This window comes from Phoenix dactylifera, chromosome 14 (genome assembly GCF_051530095.1).
Source record: "Phoenix dactylifera cultivar Ajwa chromosome 14, Ajwa_hap1_PhDact_Kaust_v1.1, whole genome shotgun sequence".
Lineage (NCBI taxonomy): Eukaryota > Viridiplantae > Streptophyta > Magnoliopsida > Arecales > Arecaceae > Phoenix > Phoenix dactylifera.
This window is the reverse complement of record NC_143203.1, coordinates 21,523,136-21,542,464: the sequence shown is the minus strand read 5'-3', so window position 1 is coordinate 21,542,464 and position 19,329 is coordinate 21,523,136. Positions and strand designations below refer to the sequence as shown.

The following is a 19,329-nucleotide window of genomic DNA, read 5'->3' as shown; positions in this document are numbered from 1 at the left end:
CACAGACCTAACCCAACATATTACCACCCTTAGTTGCTTGTGGGCACATTAGTGATTCAAAACCTTATCCAATGATTGATGTCTGAAGTTAGGGATTTGGCGAACTAGGCTTGCTCGAGCTTGAGTTTGATTGAGCTCATATAGAAACTAGTTTTGAAGATAAAATTCACCATCAAGCGTGTTTTTTTGTTGCTTTCATTTTCATCTAATATGACTAAACCTAATATTAAGTCTAGATGAATCTATTATATATATATAAAATAGAGGCTTGACTTGTGCTCAGCTCTCCATTCACCACGTGAACTCCTGTAATAATGACATTAATATAATATACTTCTTATCTTTAAAGTTCATTGCTTGATATATCTTAGATATTAACGATCCCGATGTTAATATTTTCGATTGTTTAATATACAACAGAAATTTGGCTACTAAAGTTTTTTATTTATTACAATCAATTATATTTTTATTTTGCATTTCAAAAATAGTTTGAAAAGAAAATCATACCCCATGCATCACGCTGGGCAGATTTGTAAAGATTCTTCATTCAACATATGGATATTAGCATTAATGATAGATGTGTATGCTCGCCAATGAACTTTGAAAAAGGAGAAAAAATTGTGCCCATCTAAGCCTATTTTGAACGCTTTGATTCATATAAAAGAAAAGGAGAAACCAAAAAAAAAATTGAAAATGGCTTGATACCCTTAATCCATCCTAGATTTCTATCCTTGGACCAAAATCAAGTCCAATGTGATTTGAGTTTGAAATGCAATATCTTCTTTAGATGAATAAAATCCATGGTCCATTAAATAATAACATAAGAAGCTGTCCTATTCTAAGCAATTATATTAATTTTAGCCACAAGATTGATTCCAAATTTTATATACACAATAAGCATTGTGTACAGGTGTACTAGCATATCACGCCCATGATTCACATAAGAAGGAAAAAAAATTTATTTACCATATCATGTGGATCGTGATTTCTAGGTTTAGCATGCGACTAACTATACTTTGTTGGAAATACTGATTTCTATTAAGTTCCTAAAGGCTTGATGTACAAAACACAAAAACAAGAACAAAAAGAAAAATTCAATAGTTTTCCAATTGCATACCCATGAGAATCGATAAATTGTATATTTTTATATGGATGCTATCACTGCCATCCAGAGACGAGAAAAATTCATGGGACATTAAGCTATTCAAATGGGAGATATTGTAGTTCAAATTTGGCCCGAGGGTGACCACGTCAGTGGAGTCGAGGGAGCCACTGGTGGTTGGAAGGAGAAAACGGGAGCCACCACATGCGCGACGGTCGTGGACCTGCATAAAGCCTCACCGGTGTTTTCAGTGAGGTCCCTCCGACGATCAAATTAGAGTGGAATAAATTTGGTCCAGTTAAAAGTTTCTTAGAAGTTACATGACCGAGCTATTTATAGTCCCAGTGGAGAGGCACTATCAGCTCTCATCATGAGGGAGCGTGGCTCTGAGTCGAATGACGCGTAGCTTAGGCTGGTTGGTGGTGTATAGTACTGCCCGTTCTTGAGAACGGCAGGGTGTTGACAGTCATAGTAATACATGGTCGGAGTAGTCATGGTGCTGTTCTTTGATTGTTGAAGGTCGGCTATGGAGACGTGGCACGGTGGTGTTGTAACATACGGCTATGTAGACGAGCGTAGGCGCGCACATGGGTGTGGTCGTTGGCGAGGCCGAGCTTGTTGAGAGGTCGCATCATGTGTTTGACGAAGTCGGTTTGACAGGTGCGGAGAGTAGCTCGGCTTTCCGAGTTTCGAAGTATGCTCGGTGGAGCGCCCCAAGCCCGAGGGTCGGGGCGTACTACTGAACTAGACGCTTCGAGCTTGGTCGGAGGAATCGGCGAATATCTGAAGTCGGTGGAGCTTTTGGCGGAGTTCGAAGTCGAGCTGATTCTAGGTCGAAGTGAAGATTCAACCGGTTGATGTTGGCGTTTATTGGGCCGAAACTAGGCGGCCTTTTAGCTGTGGGCTGGACGATCCATTTGGCCCCCTATTAGGTGACATGAATAAAACACTAAGAATTCTTACACTGGAAGATCAAGACAAATAATCATATGATCTGACTCTTTGATGTCATTGCTTAATAATCTTTGACATCATGAAATCATGAGTATGGTTCCATATGCAACCTCATATATGCTATTAAGTTCTTATTATCTAATTAAACAAAAAGTGCAAGATAGAAATGAAAAATTATCACTATATATGCACCTATATAAATTATCACTATCAACTATAGGTGAAAAATGTAAATGAAAAATCAAATAATTAAAATTAGAACAACAAATAAAACATCAAAGATCCTTATGCACTGTATTTTTTAGATATGAATCTTACAATGTGAATCCTTGGCACCATTTGTAGCAATTTTTTGATATGATGAATTTTGCTACGTTAAATGAATCACAAAACTTAGGTGTCGTATTACTGACTTTTTTTTTATTTATCAACTATAAAGTTTCTAAAGTTTTAATTAACACAACATCGAAAAAAAGGAGTCGCAAGAATCTTCAAGTTGCATGCACTTGCTATGCAAGACAAGTGCAATGCGCATGAAAGGGAAGCATGGATAGCTAATGGCTATCCTACTATTGGCTGGTGCACTTCTCCATATCTTTCAAGTCAACCATTAGGAACACTTGCTAGAGATAATTGTTATATAAAGTGCGAGTAAGGTAAGGGAAAGGAAGTGAAGACCTAATGGCCCCAGCCCTTAAGCAATACACAAAACGCTTCCTCTTTGATGCTGGTCATGAAGCCTTTTATGCCTTATATACTAATAAATGCATGCATCATCATCATACTTGAAGAAAGATCCAAAATAAACACAACAGAAATATTTGGAGTATAGAATGAACTGATTTATAGTTTAGATCATCTAATGAGCTTTCTTCCATCCTAACCTTTTATTTTTGTTTGTTTGTTTTGGTTATTTGATCTTTGTTTCTTAACACTTTCAATCTACATTATGTGATATGCAAAGACATTGGATAAGTTCAGGTCATTTCAGTGCCGTCACCAAAGTTTAGGTCCTGTATGCATGGAAATGTCAAGATACTTCTGTATCTTGTCATTCACCTCTTGATTTTTCATGAATTGATTACTTTACAAGCAAAGCCTAGCGTTTGTAACTTGGTGCATGCATGCTCTTTATGCATCCATGGCAAACTTTCCAAGCAATCTGGGATTCGAGAATATGGTCGATGAAAACAGCAAAATTACATGCATGCTTTCGATCGAGGCTTGCCAGACCTAGGCCTGCATTTGAAAATGTTACACGATTCGACTCGGTTCCTTCGAGGGAATGATATATCTCTGACATTATTGAACCAGAATGTGCTTGTGGTTTGCATGTCTCTATCGCATGCAACGCCATCAAACATCTCATGAAGGTATACCTACCACATGATCTTACATGGTCCATCCATCTGTCCATCAGAACAAGGAGATGTCATTATAGCGAAAGGCTATCAATCCCCAACCATGTCAATTTGGTAGGGCAGCCATCCCCATCCCCATCCTCATATCATCATAAAAATGTTGCAATGGGTCTGTCAATGGTGTGCAGGGCTAAGGTCTTGGGTTGAGGGGGAATGGGACATGGCACCTCCGGTGCTTTAGACTTCTTGGGAGAAGATTGGGAGAAAAGTGCCGGTCACCAAACGAGCACTCAAGCCTAAAAAATAATTGTTGGTCTGTTGGGAAACGAATTTAATTGGGATCATGGGAAGCAGAATCCAAAATCTAGAGGCAATTTGCAAGTGAATCGACCACGTATCCAACTTATAGATCCAGGGACATGTCATGATATGTAATTGCGAAATTGCCAATTTCATATTGTTCCAAGGAATTTCTTGATGTCTACTTAATCTGTAGCAGTTAGCTTATGTCGTATCATGTAGTAATACTCGTGATATCATTTTTCGGATTACTGCTTCTATAACTTCATAAAAATATTGACAATAATGTTCCTTCCTACCCAAAATTTTTGAGTTTTTAACAGATATCTTATATTATTACTGAAGCTACTCAAGGAGCTCTAATTCTATTAACATTGGATACCAAAAATGAAAAAAATAAAAGTTTGCCGATCATTTGTAGGATAGTGGGAGAGGAAGAGAGGCAAATGCATGGAGTTGTAGAGCTGCGACTCATATAACTGTGCCGACGATGTTAGGATGACAATCGTGATTCCTAGCTTGTATAATGTCTTAATGTCACGTTGCGAGTAGTGAATGTAAGTGTTTTTTTGGATGCCCTCTGGTATTTGGGAGAGTGAAGATAACTTTTATATTATAAAAACAAAAATTAAAATTTAGTTCGAATGGATAAGATGATCCAAATTGCATCTATAGTTTTTAATAGGTTTATAATGCTTTCATATATAGTGTTTGAAATTCATACACCATTGTTGGGTAGAAGACAAAAATGGTTAGATTAAGATAGTGGTTGAGAGTTTCCATGAAGAGGGAACAAATATATAACAATATAATTAATCCTAGTAGTTTGATATATGCAATGTATGCCCAGAGAGCACTTAGAATGAACGAGTCCATCTATGCAAAAATAACATAGGAAAGACTTTGCACACATGGATGCATATATTTTTAACCCTAACAAGACAAAACCATGGCAAGTCCTTTGCCTTATCCCTACTATTGGGACAAGTGTATCCTGTTAATATAAGATGATATGGCTCTAGAGTTCATTGGACTTGATGTGATAGACTTCAAGGCTTTTGTTTTGTTATTTTTTTCACAAAGCCGGGCTGCAAAAAAAATCTCAGTTTCAAAATTTGCAATCTATGTGTGAAAGTCATCTAGGCATGGCTCTAATTGACAAACCTTTATCTCAAATATTTGGGATCACTTTATTAGTTCATATTTGCAAACCATTCTCATATGAGACTATATTCTCTTGAAAAATGGTGCACTTATGTAAACAAAAATTTATGATAAATTAACAATTAAATTTGTCCTTCATATATATATTTTTCTAGGTAAGCCGGAGATATTATACAATTCTTGTATAGATACATCTGCGAGAGTTGCAGAACGAAATATCCAAAAGTTAAGTAGGAACAACGATGCGGAGTTCCACAATGGAGCTCGGTGTGGTTGCCCATATAAGTTGCCATCCTATCAATAGTGTTGTTGGCTTTTCTATAAACATTTGTCATTTTAAAGGAGTAAAGGGTGCCTACCATCCGCCAATAATTTTGGACTAAAGGATGAAAGCTAGACTCCATTATATATTTCTTTCGTTTAGCTGCATCAGATGCAATGGAATTACAGCTGTTTATACTTCAGTTACACACATTATGGATGTTAAATGCTATTATACATGCAGGCAAGTGATGTATCCCTTTAAACCATTATAATCATTATCATGATATGAAATTGATTTGGCTCGTAGGCTCCACAAGGGCTCAAAGCAAAATACTTATATTAATATTGAGAATTTTAGGAGGATCATAACAACATATTAATATGAAGTATAGAGTATTTTATTGTATGAGAAGGGAAGGTCTCATGATGGAGAAGAGAAAATGGAAACAAAGAGCATCTTTTGTGTTGTATTTTGATGGTAAACCTAGATATTAAGAATTTTAATATGTATTCTAAAAAAAAATCTTAGGAGTACCCTAAGAAGGTTTTAATGTGCAATATCCTGTCAATAGGTGTTAGCCCTAAGAGCTTGATGGTGGTATATTACTTAAAACAATATCACGAGAAATAACTCACAAGCATAAATGTTGAAGCAAGTCTTGAACTTTCCATCCAAAAAACCTAGGGAATCCATCAATCCACCGAAAATGAGAGCTTTTTATGCAATCCAATCTGTTGAAAATATAAGTTGTTCTTCTGCCAACTTGATTTTTTTCTAGGGAGCTTGAGCAAGAATGGAGTATAGAACCATTAGTACTTCTCTTTCATAGCAAAAGTGTTAAAAGCCCCACAAAACAATTATGGTCGAAATTTGAACTTTTCAGCACTTGCTTCAACCAGTCTTAGGGATATTTAGAAGGAAGCCGTAGCACCATACAAAAATTCAAATAGCAACAATGCTGATGCTCTTATGTAGTTATCCTCTAGATACACAAAGGTGATCTTCATCATCTCTCGTGGTCCAATAAGTAGCAAATTTCAAGCAACAAAGAGTGGTGCAATGAAGAATAACCCTTTGTAAAGGCTACCACTCTAAGGGAATCTCATTCGATCCACAGCTTTGATGCATGTCTATTATGTACATCATATTTGACCCCTTTCAAAGCTGTGTGAACATTTAAATAACAAGGGCATAGTGACATTGGAGAAAAGATAACTTGTTAATGGCATACACCTATATTCATCCCTCAAAACAAATCTTGATTTCACATGTAATTAATCCTCGTTTGATCCATCAAAAATAACCTTACTGGACATTACCTGAGGAATAACCAGAGAGACACTCCTGGATCTTCAAAATCTCAAGTCCCAATCAAGATTCATTGGATTCATGGGAAAAAATTACTTTTACTGGTATGTTTTTCTCGGACAGCTGGTGCCTGAGAACATGATGCTTGAAAAAATAGGTTTTACATATTTGGTCGATCATAAAAAAATGACACGTTATAGAATGACTTATGTTTGATTAAGTATGAGAAGATTGTATAAAATATTTGTTGTATCCTTAATAAAAAGGAAGGTCTTACCTCACTCTATCTGGAAGTTTAAAGATATTTTTTAAAAAATTATTTTGATTGAGCTCGTAAAAAAGTAATTTTTTCATATCCTATACAAATTTATCTTTTTCTTAAAATATAAAAAATTTATTTTTATGAAAAAATATTTTAATTTTTTTGAAAAATTCTAACCAGCATTTCACTGCTTTTTTGTTGACCAGACTTTTTTTCTCTCCTCTTCCCGCAAAACAAATGTGTTAGTATTATGGTATTCATTATTTTATTTCACATTGGAAACCATCCAATAACATCACTCAGCATACCATTATAAATCCCAGGCAATGAAAATTCTCTTTATTATATATTTATTTTAAAAAAAATCCAAACCGTCAGTGTAAAAGAAAAAGAATGCGTTTTCCCTATCCTATTGGGGCGTCCGTCTCGAGAGATCAAGGGGCAGTTTCGTCAAAAAAATAAATACAGAACCAAGGGGATAAAAGAATATGATTTTTTGTAAATAAATACGAAATCAAGGGGCAATTTCGTCACCTTCCAACCCCGCCCCGCTCCCGATTCAAAAACTTTCAAAACCGTCGTCTCCCTCTTAATCGAAATCGAGATCAGAACATAAAAAAGACGAAACGAAAGCTCCCTCCGAAACCCTAACCCTAACCCTAAATCTCACCAGAGAGAAAAGAGAAAATCCTAAAAAAAAAGCGATTTTTCCTTGAATTTTTCCTTCCTCCTCATCCTTCTTCGCCTTCTTCTTTCTGGCCGTCAAAGCGACGGCTTTCTCTTCCCCCAGCTTGCCTTCGGCTTCACTTCACGGGCCCACACGCTCACCCAAACAGAAAGCTCCACTTCCCAACTCAAAACCCTAGACCTATCCTCCTAATCTCCTCTTAAATCCATGTCCTCCAGGAACCAGAACAGGCCCCCTCCCACCCCGATCCCCAACCCCTCTAGAAGCCCCTCAAATGTAAGGTTTGCCCTCTACTTACCCCCTTCTAGGGATAGGGTTTCGGTTTCTGGCGTTTTGGATTGATCCGTGGTTCGGTTCTTGCAGAAGAAGGACAATTTAGATGAGGCGCCTGTGGACAAGCGAAGGAAGATTGGAGTAGGGAAGATGGTGGGCCACGCGACCAACCCTCGTGCACGGCAGGTGCTGTCAATTGTCAATGCTGGTCTGAATCCTGGTGGGCATGGCGATCATGCTGCCGGCACCGCTCCCAGCTCTGACGGTGGGAGCAATGGTGGCGGGGTCGAGTTTGGATCTAGGGAGGATGTGGAGAGGCTCTTGGGTGAGAAAATGAAAGGAAAGAACAAGAATGATTACAAGGTAATCAGTCTGAAATTTCCTTTTTGTTTAATTATTGCTTCGGTTTTACTGAATTTGTGGGAATTTTCTTTGTATTATAGGGAAAGAGCGAGCAGATGATAGAGTACATAAAAAAGCTCAGGACTTGTATCAGATGGTTCATGGAACTAGAAGATGGGTATTTGGCAGAGCAAGAGAAGCTCAGAAATATGTTGGACTCTGAAGGGAAAATGCATGCAGACATCGGTAATTGTCACTTTTGCCTTTTAATTATCTGGGACAAGGTTCTTCTAGTTAAGAACCTTGGTTCCAGGACTGCTGATTGTTCATCATGGCATTTGATGGCTGTAAATGAATTTTTTTTTTTTGACTAGAAGTTGGAAGGACCGTGTGTTTGTAGTATTAATTTGGTGAGTTTTTGTCTTTCTGTAGAGTCCGAGATGAGGGCCAAGGTTGAAGATATGAACACAACTATCCATGAGCTTCAGAGTCAGCATGCCTCTTTGCAGGAAAGCATTAGAAAGGAGGAAGCTGACAAATTGGTGGGACTTTTGAAACTTTCGAGTTTATTTGTGAACTGCTTGGCATATTTCTTATTGCAAATTTGAAATATGACAGGCTGCTGTTAAATCCTACGAGGAAGAAAGAGATGCAAGGGTTGCAGCTGAAAATTCGCGGGCCACATTGTCTGAAGAACTTGAAAGGGTTAATCAAGAAGTGAGACGTTTCAGTGATCAGGTATGGTGTTTGCTTATAGGTGGAGATTTCAAGGATGCACTATGAACCTTACTTTCTTATGTTATTTCAGCTGAAAATGATCCAAGAAACCAACAAGAGGTTGCAGGAGTACAATACTAGTTTGCAGCAGTACAATAGCAATCTTCAGGCTGATGCTGTGAAAAATGGTGAGACTATGTCAAAACTGCAGAAGGAGAAGAATGCTATGATGGAAACCTTGACCGGTTTAAGGGATCACACCAACTCTCTTAAGATTCAGTTGGATTCTTCTAGGGTGAGTTATTCACCATTGTGTTTTGGCTTACGGCAATGAATTAAATGTCACATGAGCAAGCAATATTGTCTTGGTTAATACTTGCAAACATTTGGCTTTATTTCATAATAATTATTGCAAAATCTGTTCTTAGTGTGTAATTGGTGCTGAACAGAATTGATTTTTGAAAGGATAAATATATTTAGAAGCACCTTTCATGAATACTGCTGAAAGAAATTCTTCTAGTGATTTTATTTTGAATAGGACAGACATTCTTCCATCCACTAACCCTAGAAGGGAACTCATCTTCATATGACAATATTATTTCTTATGGTTTACTGTCTATTTTGTACTCTTCATCATCTAACATTAGAGTATGCATTTAGTTGTTTGCTGTCAATGTTCCACAATAACTATATGCCTTTGAATTCCCATTACTTGGACAATAGGTGGAAAACTCATGAGAATTGTTGAGTTGTATAGAAGTTAATCTTTAGATTTTGCAATTGCTAATGCATTCTAGGCCATGATCCTGTTATATTTTGGAAACAAACTGTGAATCTCGTCTGATGATCAATCTCAAAATGTGTTGCTTTGCCCATTAATCCTCTTCTTTTAACTCTTCTTTGTCTTCTTTGGTTATTATACTATCAAGTGGAAATTTATAGTATGACTGGCTCATCTTGTGCTGACTTTCGTTGTGCCTTATGTGGCATGTGATGATCACACGAGAACTAGTCTGATCTCCTGAGCCATGACACTCCATACTATAAATTATATCCATCACTCATCTGCCACATTTATTTAACTTATCAACAAATTTATAAATCCCTAAAATCAATTAATCAACTATTCTAAGGGTTGTAATTGTAGTAGATTTTTAGACACTTGGAACCTATAGGTTGCACTGACATTAGGACTTATATTGTAAGAGATTATATGATGTTTTGTTAGGCTTGATTATGGCTAATCATGATATAGTGAAACTTTACAATTTATAAATGAAATTAGTACAAAATTTAGGTAAAAAAATTATTTAAAAATAAAATACGATGTATAAGATTTATCAGAATTGAAAACAAGGCCAACAGAAGTGATCAAGAAAATACTAGGTTGCTAAGCTGGGGCTTTGCAAACTGAAGGGATAAGGCTAGAAATGGACATATATGTGGAATATAGGGGTTTCACCAGTTTATGATGAAGTATAAGCACATGCAATAAAACAGTATTTGAAGGTTGTGAATTATCAAATAGTTGCGAAAGAGAAGGAGAATCTCTCAGATATTTTAGGTAGAACTTTTGAGAATGTATTTGGAAAAGCTTGATAAAAAGAGCTGCTTGTCAAAATATAAAATACAAATTAATTGAGAAAGGGATGGCTGGGACAGGCCTTGATGCTTGTGGTTATAATCATTATTATGATTAAATAGTTTGATCAGCATATGGTGCTTGTATAAGAAAATACATTAGATGCTAGGTGCTTGCCTAGACCATCTACATATTGCTTTGTCATCAGAGATTTCTTCTGCTTGATATCCTTGTAACCTTAACTAAACATCTAGGCCATAGCACAAGTATCTAGTCATGTGTTTAACGCATGCTAATGAAACTTTAGGCCGTGATTTGGAGACCCTCATGAACCAACTCTGGTTTGTTTACAACAGGTTTGAGAATTGAGATTAGGAGGTAGTTAGTGATGATTGGTTGAATTGAATGTAGCTGCCTAGATGGATTATTGGTAACCTTTGATGGACAAGGTCAAATGGGAGAATATGTGAGGGTTGCAATTGGGTCAGCCAGACTCGACTCCAATTTACACCCAACATGATCTCGACCTGACTTGTTTCCATGTCACCCATGGTTGCGCATGGGTTCAAGGCCACAATTTGGTATAGGTTGGTTTTGGATATAACTGAATTTTGTCTCATCTGGTTTGTCTTGAATAGATTTGTTCAAAAAGGGTAGGTCCTTGTCTCTTAAACTTGGACCTAATCCAAAAAGAAATCTAACCTGAATCACCTGATAACTATCTAAGTTAATGGGTTGGATCTAGGTCTAAATGTCAGGTTTTGGATCAAGCTCGGTTGGGACCCAATGCAACCCACTTGTGATGTTAGCTATGTCAAAGGACAACTTTATAAGAATGAAGTTATGCAGTATGGCATTATCAGTTGAAGTCTGACATGACTAAGGAGCTACTTGGGCGAATGTTATAAAGAAAGCATATTTTTGTGCTGCAATTGCCTGTAAAAAGAAATAAATGGCAAAGAATTATAGGCAGGTCTTACTTATAAGCCTTTTTCATAGAGTCCGTCTCATTTGTTGGTTTGAAGGTCAACATTTTTTGTTGAGAATTAGTTGATGTCAACCAACACCTAATTGAACTATTTCTCGCATAACCATAACCATAACTATGAAGCACCGTCCCAACATTTTTGAATCTGCTTTTTGGATCCTCATTCACCAAAAATTCCCAATTAAGGCTACCTCTGTTGTTATTTTGTATCTATGAATTAATTAATTATCAGATGACGCTCATTGATATAGTAATTAGATGTGGCAAAGCAATTCAAAGTTGTTTTGACGATATTTTTTCATCATTATTCCATAAGTTGGATCACTTAGAGTCATCTGGTGTGAGTTGATGGTTACTTGAGCTTGATCTCAATCTTGCTTAAACTGCAGCGGAGATCCCACTGTTAATTATGATGGATGAAGTTTGTTGAACTGCCAATGTCTATAACTCATGTAATATCAAGATTGGAAATGAAATTTTTAAATGAAGAGTGATGTTACTGCTAGAGAGTTGGATTTCATCAGAAGCATCTAGCATTTAAGAAGTTAACAGTTCTAGCATGCTTGACTTATGAAGTCCTTGAGTTTCGCCACTCACAATTTTCCCAAGTGTACCATGTTGGAATTTATTGGGAACTTTTTTCATTCCTGATAACTTTTGATACGAAAAAGGAAGTATAGTTTCTCTGTTGTAGTGATGGATTGCTGCACATATCTACCTCCTTGTTTTAATGTATTCTCATTTCTTTTAATCATTTGGAACAAACGGCAGGTATTTCGTACCTTTTCATCAGTTTATATGGTTTGAATAAAATTTTTATAAGCTTTCTAAAGACTTTTGACCTAGCCAGTTTAGGATGATATATCCTTGGTGTCAGAATGGCACATGTAAATTTTAGTCAAGTGATAAAGATATTTTTATTTTGATTGCAGTGATACATACCTGTCTCCTTGTATTAATTAAATGGTGCAATTTCTGCTGTATACATTGTTACGTTCACATTTCTGGAAGGATATAAATTTTCAGCTTGAGTTTGAGAATGAGGGCATGGACAAGATGCTCTTCAATTTGATTTCACATGAGCTCTTACTGCTGCTCCATTGATTTGATAAATGTCATTTTATCATTATTTTTATATTTATAATTATGTCACTAAAGACCCATAGTTTTTTATGTTGGATGTTCTTCCAGTCATCTCAGCAAGAGGCTATTAAACAGAAAGAAGAGTTAATGAAGGAAGTAGGTTGCCTTAGAAGTGAATTGCATCAAGTAAGAGATGAACGTGATCATACATTAGCCCAAGTGCAAAATTTAAGTGTTGAAATTGCAAACTATGAAGAAATGACTGGAAAGTCCTCAAAGGCTTTGGATAGCTTAACAACAAAATCTACCGCCCTTGAGGTTTGTTGTATCTTCTCGTTTATTTTGAAAGTTGTGTATTTGCTATTATGACTATTTATTTTTTAAATTATATATTTGCAGGAAACATGCTCTTCCCAAAGAGAGCAGATACAGGTATTGCAGCATCAGCTTGCTGCAGCAAATGAAAAGTTGAAGGTTAGTGACAGCTGAGTTTCGAGAATTGTAATATCTGACTTTGTAGCAGTATTTGATATTCTTGTTCCATGCCTTAGGGAAAGGAACTTGTTTTGGCAGCAGTAAAGCAAGAAACATCTTTTCAATGGTATTTAGCTATTTCAGTCAGTTTTAACAACTCTGTTTATTTTTCTAGATGGCTGATTTGACTGCCATCGAGACAATGACAGAATATGAAGGACAGAAGAAGACTGTAAAAGATTTGCAAGATCGTCTTGCAGATGCAGAGTCTCAAATCTTGGAAGCAGAGAAATTGCGCAAAAAGCTGCACAACACCATATTGGTACTTATGTTACTTATTGTGGCTGATTATTTTTGCCAATGATTTTGGTGCTAAATTTTCTTCGTTCTGTAGGAACTGAAAGGAAATATCCGAGTGTTTTGTAGAGTACGCCCTGTTTTACCTGGCAGTGATTGTGGTGGCACAGAGGGGTCAGTTGTTTCTTATCCTACATCACTTGAATCTCTTGGACGTGGCATTGACTTGATGAATAATGGTAGGAAGGCTTTTCAATGCTATATTGATCCATTTTTTTCCATTCTTTCCTTTGTGGTGGAGATCAGATATTGACTATGTCTTATAATTCCATTGTCAACAGCGCAAAAATATTCCTTCACGTTTGATAAAGTATTCAATTATGAAGCTTCACAAGAAGATGTATTTGTAGAAATCTCGCAGCTGGTACAGAGCGCACTAGATGGTTACAAGGTGCTGTTCTAGAAACATGTTTTATATTGTTTGTCATGTAATCATACTTTCTCTTATTTGTAAGTAATATACTAAGATGTTTATTGTGTTTCACTTTTTTATTGAATCACTTTTTCCCAGTTGAAGTGTAATCCTAGATTTGTTAGTAGGTGATGTTGTTGGAAAGTGAAAGAAGTTTGATATGCTTGCATCGACACTAGGTTTCGACTTATAGAATGTTTGCAAATCAAATATCTTGTTTAGCCTGAAATCCCAGTTTATGGTTGGTTCAGAGCATTAAGAATGGTATCAGCAATTCTAATTTTTTGGAATTAGTCTGGACTTTCATATTCTCTAATGTTCTTGTGGTGACTTAACCTAGGTTTTCCACTCTGATCCTTTTGTTGCCTGGCCAGTTCTACCGATTCTCTTATCCTTTTGACCCCTAATGGTGGTTCTGATGCCATTTTTGTATTACATCTCTAATATGCAGCATCTAGTTCATGCCATTTTATTATTCGTTTAACAAGTGCCACCTTTATTTGATTTTTTCTGGTGATGGCATGCTGAATTTAAGAAAATGAATTGTCTGTTGTTGCAGGTATGCATATTTGCTTATGGGCAAACAGGTTCTGGTAAAACTTATACAATGATGGGCACGCCAGAACTGCCTGAGCAGAAAGGGCTTATACCCCGATCTCTGGAGCAAATATTCCAAACCAGCCAATCTCTACAAAGTCAGGGATGGAAATACAAAATGCAGGTCGAGTTTTATGCTTTGGTATCTGCTGTATAATCTTTTTGTGTTCATGTGAATATTTGCTTGGTGAGTTTTGGTTACTATGTTTTACTCCTGACAATTTGCAGGCTTCAATGCTAGAAATTTATAATGAAACAATTCGTGATTTATTATCACCGGGTCGCACTGGCAGCTTTGATGCAAATGCTGCTCTTAGCAAACAATATGCAATCAAACATGATCCCAATGGTAACACGCATGTGTCTGACCTTACTATTGTAGATGTTTGCAGTATTAAGGAGGTTTCTTATCTCCTACAACAAGCTGTACAGAGTAGGTAAATCTTTTTGAACATGAACTCTGGTCCTTTATAGTGTTCTATGAGATATTGATACAATTTCAGTTATAACATTTATTTATGATCTGACTCAGCTTAAAATTTTGCTTGTATTTGTGTGCATCTCGACCTTTCTAACCATATATGAACCTTCTAATTGGTTTTCTTCTATATAGAGGTAACACTCTTCTTTTCTTGTAATCCAATGTTGTACCTTAAGGTGTAATGTACAATACATTATAATTTGCTTACTAGGGGTGGACAAGCTAAGCTCTGTGTTCGTATTGGAGACAGTTGGGATGATGCCAAAATTAACAAATCTTGTATTACTTATATTATTCTTAAAGTTTTACTGGTGGTAAATTATTTTTTTTCTGCACAAATGAGGTAAAATAAAAGCTTATTATGTAAGTAATGCCAAGATATATTATACTTTCAGGATGGCTGGAAGTAGTCTATACTAAACGCAAAATTAAGCAAGGGAAAAATAACAACTTATTGTTTTATGTAACATTTAAGGAAATGAGAAAATTATAAAATAATGCAGCAGGAAAATAAATCACAGGATCACTTTAAATCACACTTCTACTTTCCCATATATATATATATATATATATATATATATATATATATATATATATATATCTATGACCATGCTATAAAGAACTTTCAAGAGTTGAAAAAAATAGCATCGTAACATGCCTTTTGTCCAAAATTTGGGTTCAATATTGATTTCATGTCATCTTAGGGATATTAGAGTCATGTGGAATCCAAATATCCAGAATATGGTTTCACATCGTTGGTACCTTAAGATACAAACTTGTTTTCTGTTAGCTTATATGATAATTGATTGCATTATTCTAGTCAGGCATGTTAAGAAAGTTCTGGTACATGCATTGTTGAATATAGTTGAAGCAATATGTAATGTTATTTACATTCTTGTTTTGTGTGATTGTTCTTGTGGATAACTAAATTAGGGTTATATTCATGCATGGCAAAATAGACACAGCATTGTGTTTTTCTTTTAATAAGTTCTAGGGTTTGTTTTTTACCTGGTGGATCTGGTTGAGAAATTCTGCAATGTTTTGCCACAAGTTGGATAAGGGAACTCCTGAGAGCTGCTAGCTTGTGGTTTCAACCATGGTGATTCATTTCTTGTACTGATCATTTTTATTTTGTGGTAGTGTATGCATGGGTTCAGCTGGATGTTGCACCCTCAGTGTCCGATCCTGTGCTTTATATAGGGCACGTCTAACTAGATTTCTAGATTAGAGGAAATTTTTTTAGTTGAATGATGATCTTATTTAGAGTTGGCAAATGCCTGATCATCCAAGTTTTGACATTTATAGATTGTGAAATCTAATATAATACATCCACATCATATCAATACATTGTTTAGTAGCTTAAAGGTAGGAGATATGATCTTTGACCCAGAACTATTGGATCAATTTTTTGGATTATCAAAGACAATGTCAAGTCATTCTTAATTGAAACTTAAAATTCTTAAGAGAATACCTCTGCAAGTGCATTTATATGGTGGCATTTTTTTTAGATTATATGTTTTGCTTGTGTCTCAATATTGCTTGTATTTAATTTTTAGGTTGTTGCTGCATTTCAGTTATGAAGTTGTGGATTTATTTGTTCTGCTTCGGTTGTCAATGAAGTGTCCTTCAGCTGCATAGTTTACTTAATGTTTCACGTGGGCATTGTTAAAACAAAACGAGTAGACCTACTACTTTCTTGTAAATGAGTATCATTGAAGGCCATATATACATCTTATGATCATGAGTATAAATTTTGTTAGGAAAAATGTTACAGAAAAACAGTTCTCAAGCCCATCTATCAATGTGCCATGCACACTGTATTTGTTAGTGCAGCATTCTTGTTTGCGTTATCCAAACACCATTCATCTTGTTGACTCTTAATATAGTGGCGACCAAGAAAACAAATTAGTTTCTGAATCCTGTCCCTGCTAACTTTTATTGAACAAATATGCACATGAAGTCCAAGATTCAGCAGCGTGCTATGCATTATGTGGAATTTTCTCTTAATATAGAAAATGCTACACGGTATAAATAGATATGCATGCATATATGCATATATGACATGTATGTCTCTGTGGGTGCTCTCTTTTTTTGTAGCCTTGAGCTCAGAATATATTTTTTAGACCAAGGCACTTTTGGTTAGACCTTAGAACTGGTTGAAATCAGATGTATTTCCTATTTAATTCTTGGATTGTTATTTTATCTCCTTGATGATATCAAATATTTTTAGTTTGGATCTCTGCATTTTTTCCCCACGTTTTTTTTGGGACATTCTTGAGACCCAACCCTTTTGCCTTTCAACTCTGGCATGGGTGTCAGAGGACTGTTGAAAAAAGACTTTCAACAAATATTATAAAGATGACATTGGTATGAGAGTTGACCAAATCAAGGCTACGATTTCGTTTAATAAGCTGAATGTATCTTGCATCATTTTTTTGAAATGCTTATACCTTCTGCTTGTTATTTTAACCAAGCCAGTTATGACTTCTGCTCCGTAGAGCCAAGAGTGAATTTTTATGTTGAGCAAATTTGTGAATTTAATGAATAGAATCTTGCATGTGAAATAACTGCCATTCCAAGAAAACATCATTAAGTTGTAGGAACTTTTTATGGAAGTTATACTCCAGCCCCTTCCATTGTTAGCCATGTGAACACTTTTTTTTTGTTGAGTTTGTTTTACATTGAACTACAATATGACAATTGAAACATATGTATTACTCTGCATGTATTATACATCCATCTATTTTTGAGTATTTGATTGATCCTACATCTATCTCTTGGTTATCTAATGAAAATAAGTTGAATCCTGAATGAATGTGTTTAATTTGGTGTGCAGGTCTGTGGGTAAGACACAAATGAATGAACAATCCTCAAGAAGTCACTTTGTGTTCACTTTACGGATAACTGGAGTTAATGAGGTGGGCAGGTGTTAGTTATATCACTGATTTAATTAGTTATACCTGCCGATATGTACTGATTGACTACGTATGTCCAGAGCACAGAGCAGCAGGTTCAAGGGGTGTTGAATTTAATTGATCTTGCTGGAAGTGAGCGTCTTGCTAAAAGTGGCTCCACTGGTGACCGCCTAAAAGAAACACAGGTGCTCTTGAACTCTTTATCAATGTCCACTTCTTTCTCAGCTTGTATTTAATGTGGTATTCCTTCTTCCTCTGAGTTATTGCAGGCGATTAACAAAAGTTTATCAGCCTTGAGTGATGTGATCTTTGCTATTGCAAAGAAAGAGGATCATGTGCCTTTCAGGAACTCCAAGCTTACGTATCTTCTGCAGGTAAAGTACTATTTCCCCTGGTAACATATTTGGGATAATTAGATTTTTATCTTCAACCGAGATGTTATAATTGTATAATGACTCCCAACTGCAACTAGCCTAATATCCAAATTTGTGTTAGCCTTGCCTTGGTGGAGACTCTAAAACATTAATGTTTGTCAACATCTCCCCGGAATCATCGTCTGTCGGGGAGTCAATTTGCTCTCTTCGTTTTGCTGCAAGGGTTAATTCATGTGAGATTGGGATTCCCCGTCGCCAGACCCAGATGCGTCCTTCAGACTCGCGCTTGAGCTATGGTTAAGCAACCTGGCAACTACTGTGCATCCTCTTGCTCCATATGATTACCCGTTGCTGCAGCCGTTATGGCATATTTAATGACTATTAGGCTTCTAACATTGTCTGTCTGTAACCAATACCAAGGAAATGAAATCAATGTTGTGTTGTTGTTGAATTTGTAGAGGGAAGGCATTATGTTGATTGTGGTAATATTCGTATCAAAATTCCTTCTCACTGACGTTATCTCTCTTATAATTGAATCAAATTTTTACATGAACGATTCCAAAATCAATTCAGCTGGAATGGATGAACAGCTTTTCTTTTCTTTCCTTGCAGTCTTTGATCTCCAATGCAGCTATATGGAACTTAAAAAATGGGCATTTATGAACTAATGTTTTGAAGTGCCAAGGGGGGAACACTTTAACCTGTTTATTCTGTCAAACAAGCTATTGATCACAATAATTTATATGATGTTGTTGCAATCCTATGACAATGAATGTGGGCTTTTCTTAAGCAGCAACATGTTCAGCATATGATTTCTTCATCACAGGCATGATGTTTAGTATTTCTTGGATTTCACCTCTGCGCTCTAATACTGAGTGACTATATTAGTGAACATTTCTTCATGTTCATGTTGTATGGGGTTTGAGCAGTGGGGAACAATATCATTGTAAGTGATGTGCTTGTCTACATCGTCGTTAAGCCGGTCATGGATGGAGATTGAAGGTATATTAGTTGCCTGGAATTATCTGCGGCTTAAGTTTTTTCTTTTTACCCGATAATCTTTCAGTCAAACATCGATTTTTTACAGCTTACCAATAATATATTGCCGAAGCCAGATTTCTAAGTAACTATAATATTCCTTTTTCTTTTTGAATCATCGTTTGCAAGTACTTTTTAGTTAATTCTCTTTGTACAGGGAGTTGTGAGAATTCAGCTAATAGAGGGGCCATGGTTTTTCACTGGCATATCTCACGGAGATTTGTAAAGGATGCAGCGACGAGACTAGATTTACTTGGGTAAGGATGGGATATCAATGAATTAAGCATCAAAA

At 36.2% G+C, this 19,329-nt stretch overlaps 1 protein-coding gene across 2 annotated transcripts; it reads left to right on the top strand.

Annotated features, from left to right (window-relative positions):
- The first annotated feature begins 7,307 nt into the window (after window positions 1-7,307).
- On the top strand, window positions 7,308-18,548 carry LOC103703585 (kinesin-like protein KIN-14H). 2 transcript variants are annotated; one of them, XM_039132256.3, is made up of 17 exons: window positions 7,308-7,680; window positions 7,768-8,040; window positions 8,121-8,265; window positions 8,452-8,561; window positions 8,638-8,757; window positions 8,828-9,031; window positions 12,498-12,707; window positions 12,789-12,863; window positions 13,039-13,185; window positions 13,258-13,399; window positions 13,502-13,611; window positions 14,192-14,353; window positions 14,458-14,666; window positions 17,547-17,628; window positions 17,706-17,810; window positions 17,895-17,999; window positions 18,121-18,548. In XM_039132256.3, exons 1-17 carry the CDS (start codon window positions 7,612-7,614, stop codon window positions 18,298-18,300), a joined length of 2,448 nt encoding a protein of 815 aa, XP_038988184.3. In that variant the 5' UTR covers window positions 7,308-7,611; the 3' UTR covers window positions 18,301-18,548. The 2 variants fall into 2 exon arrangements, with proteins under 2 accessions (XP_038988184.3, XP_088566608.2); XM_088710482.2 differs by having other exon boundaries at window positions 7,308-7,685.
- Window positions 18,549-19,329: the final 781 nt, after the last annotated feature.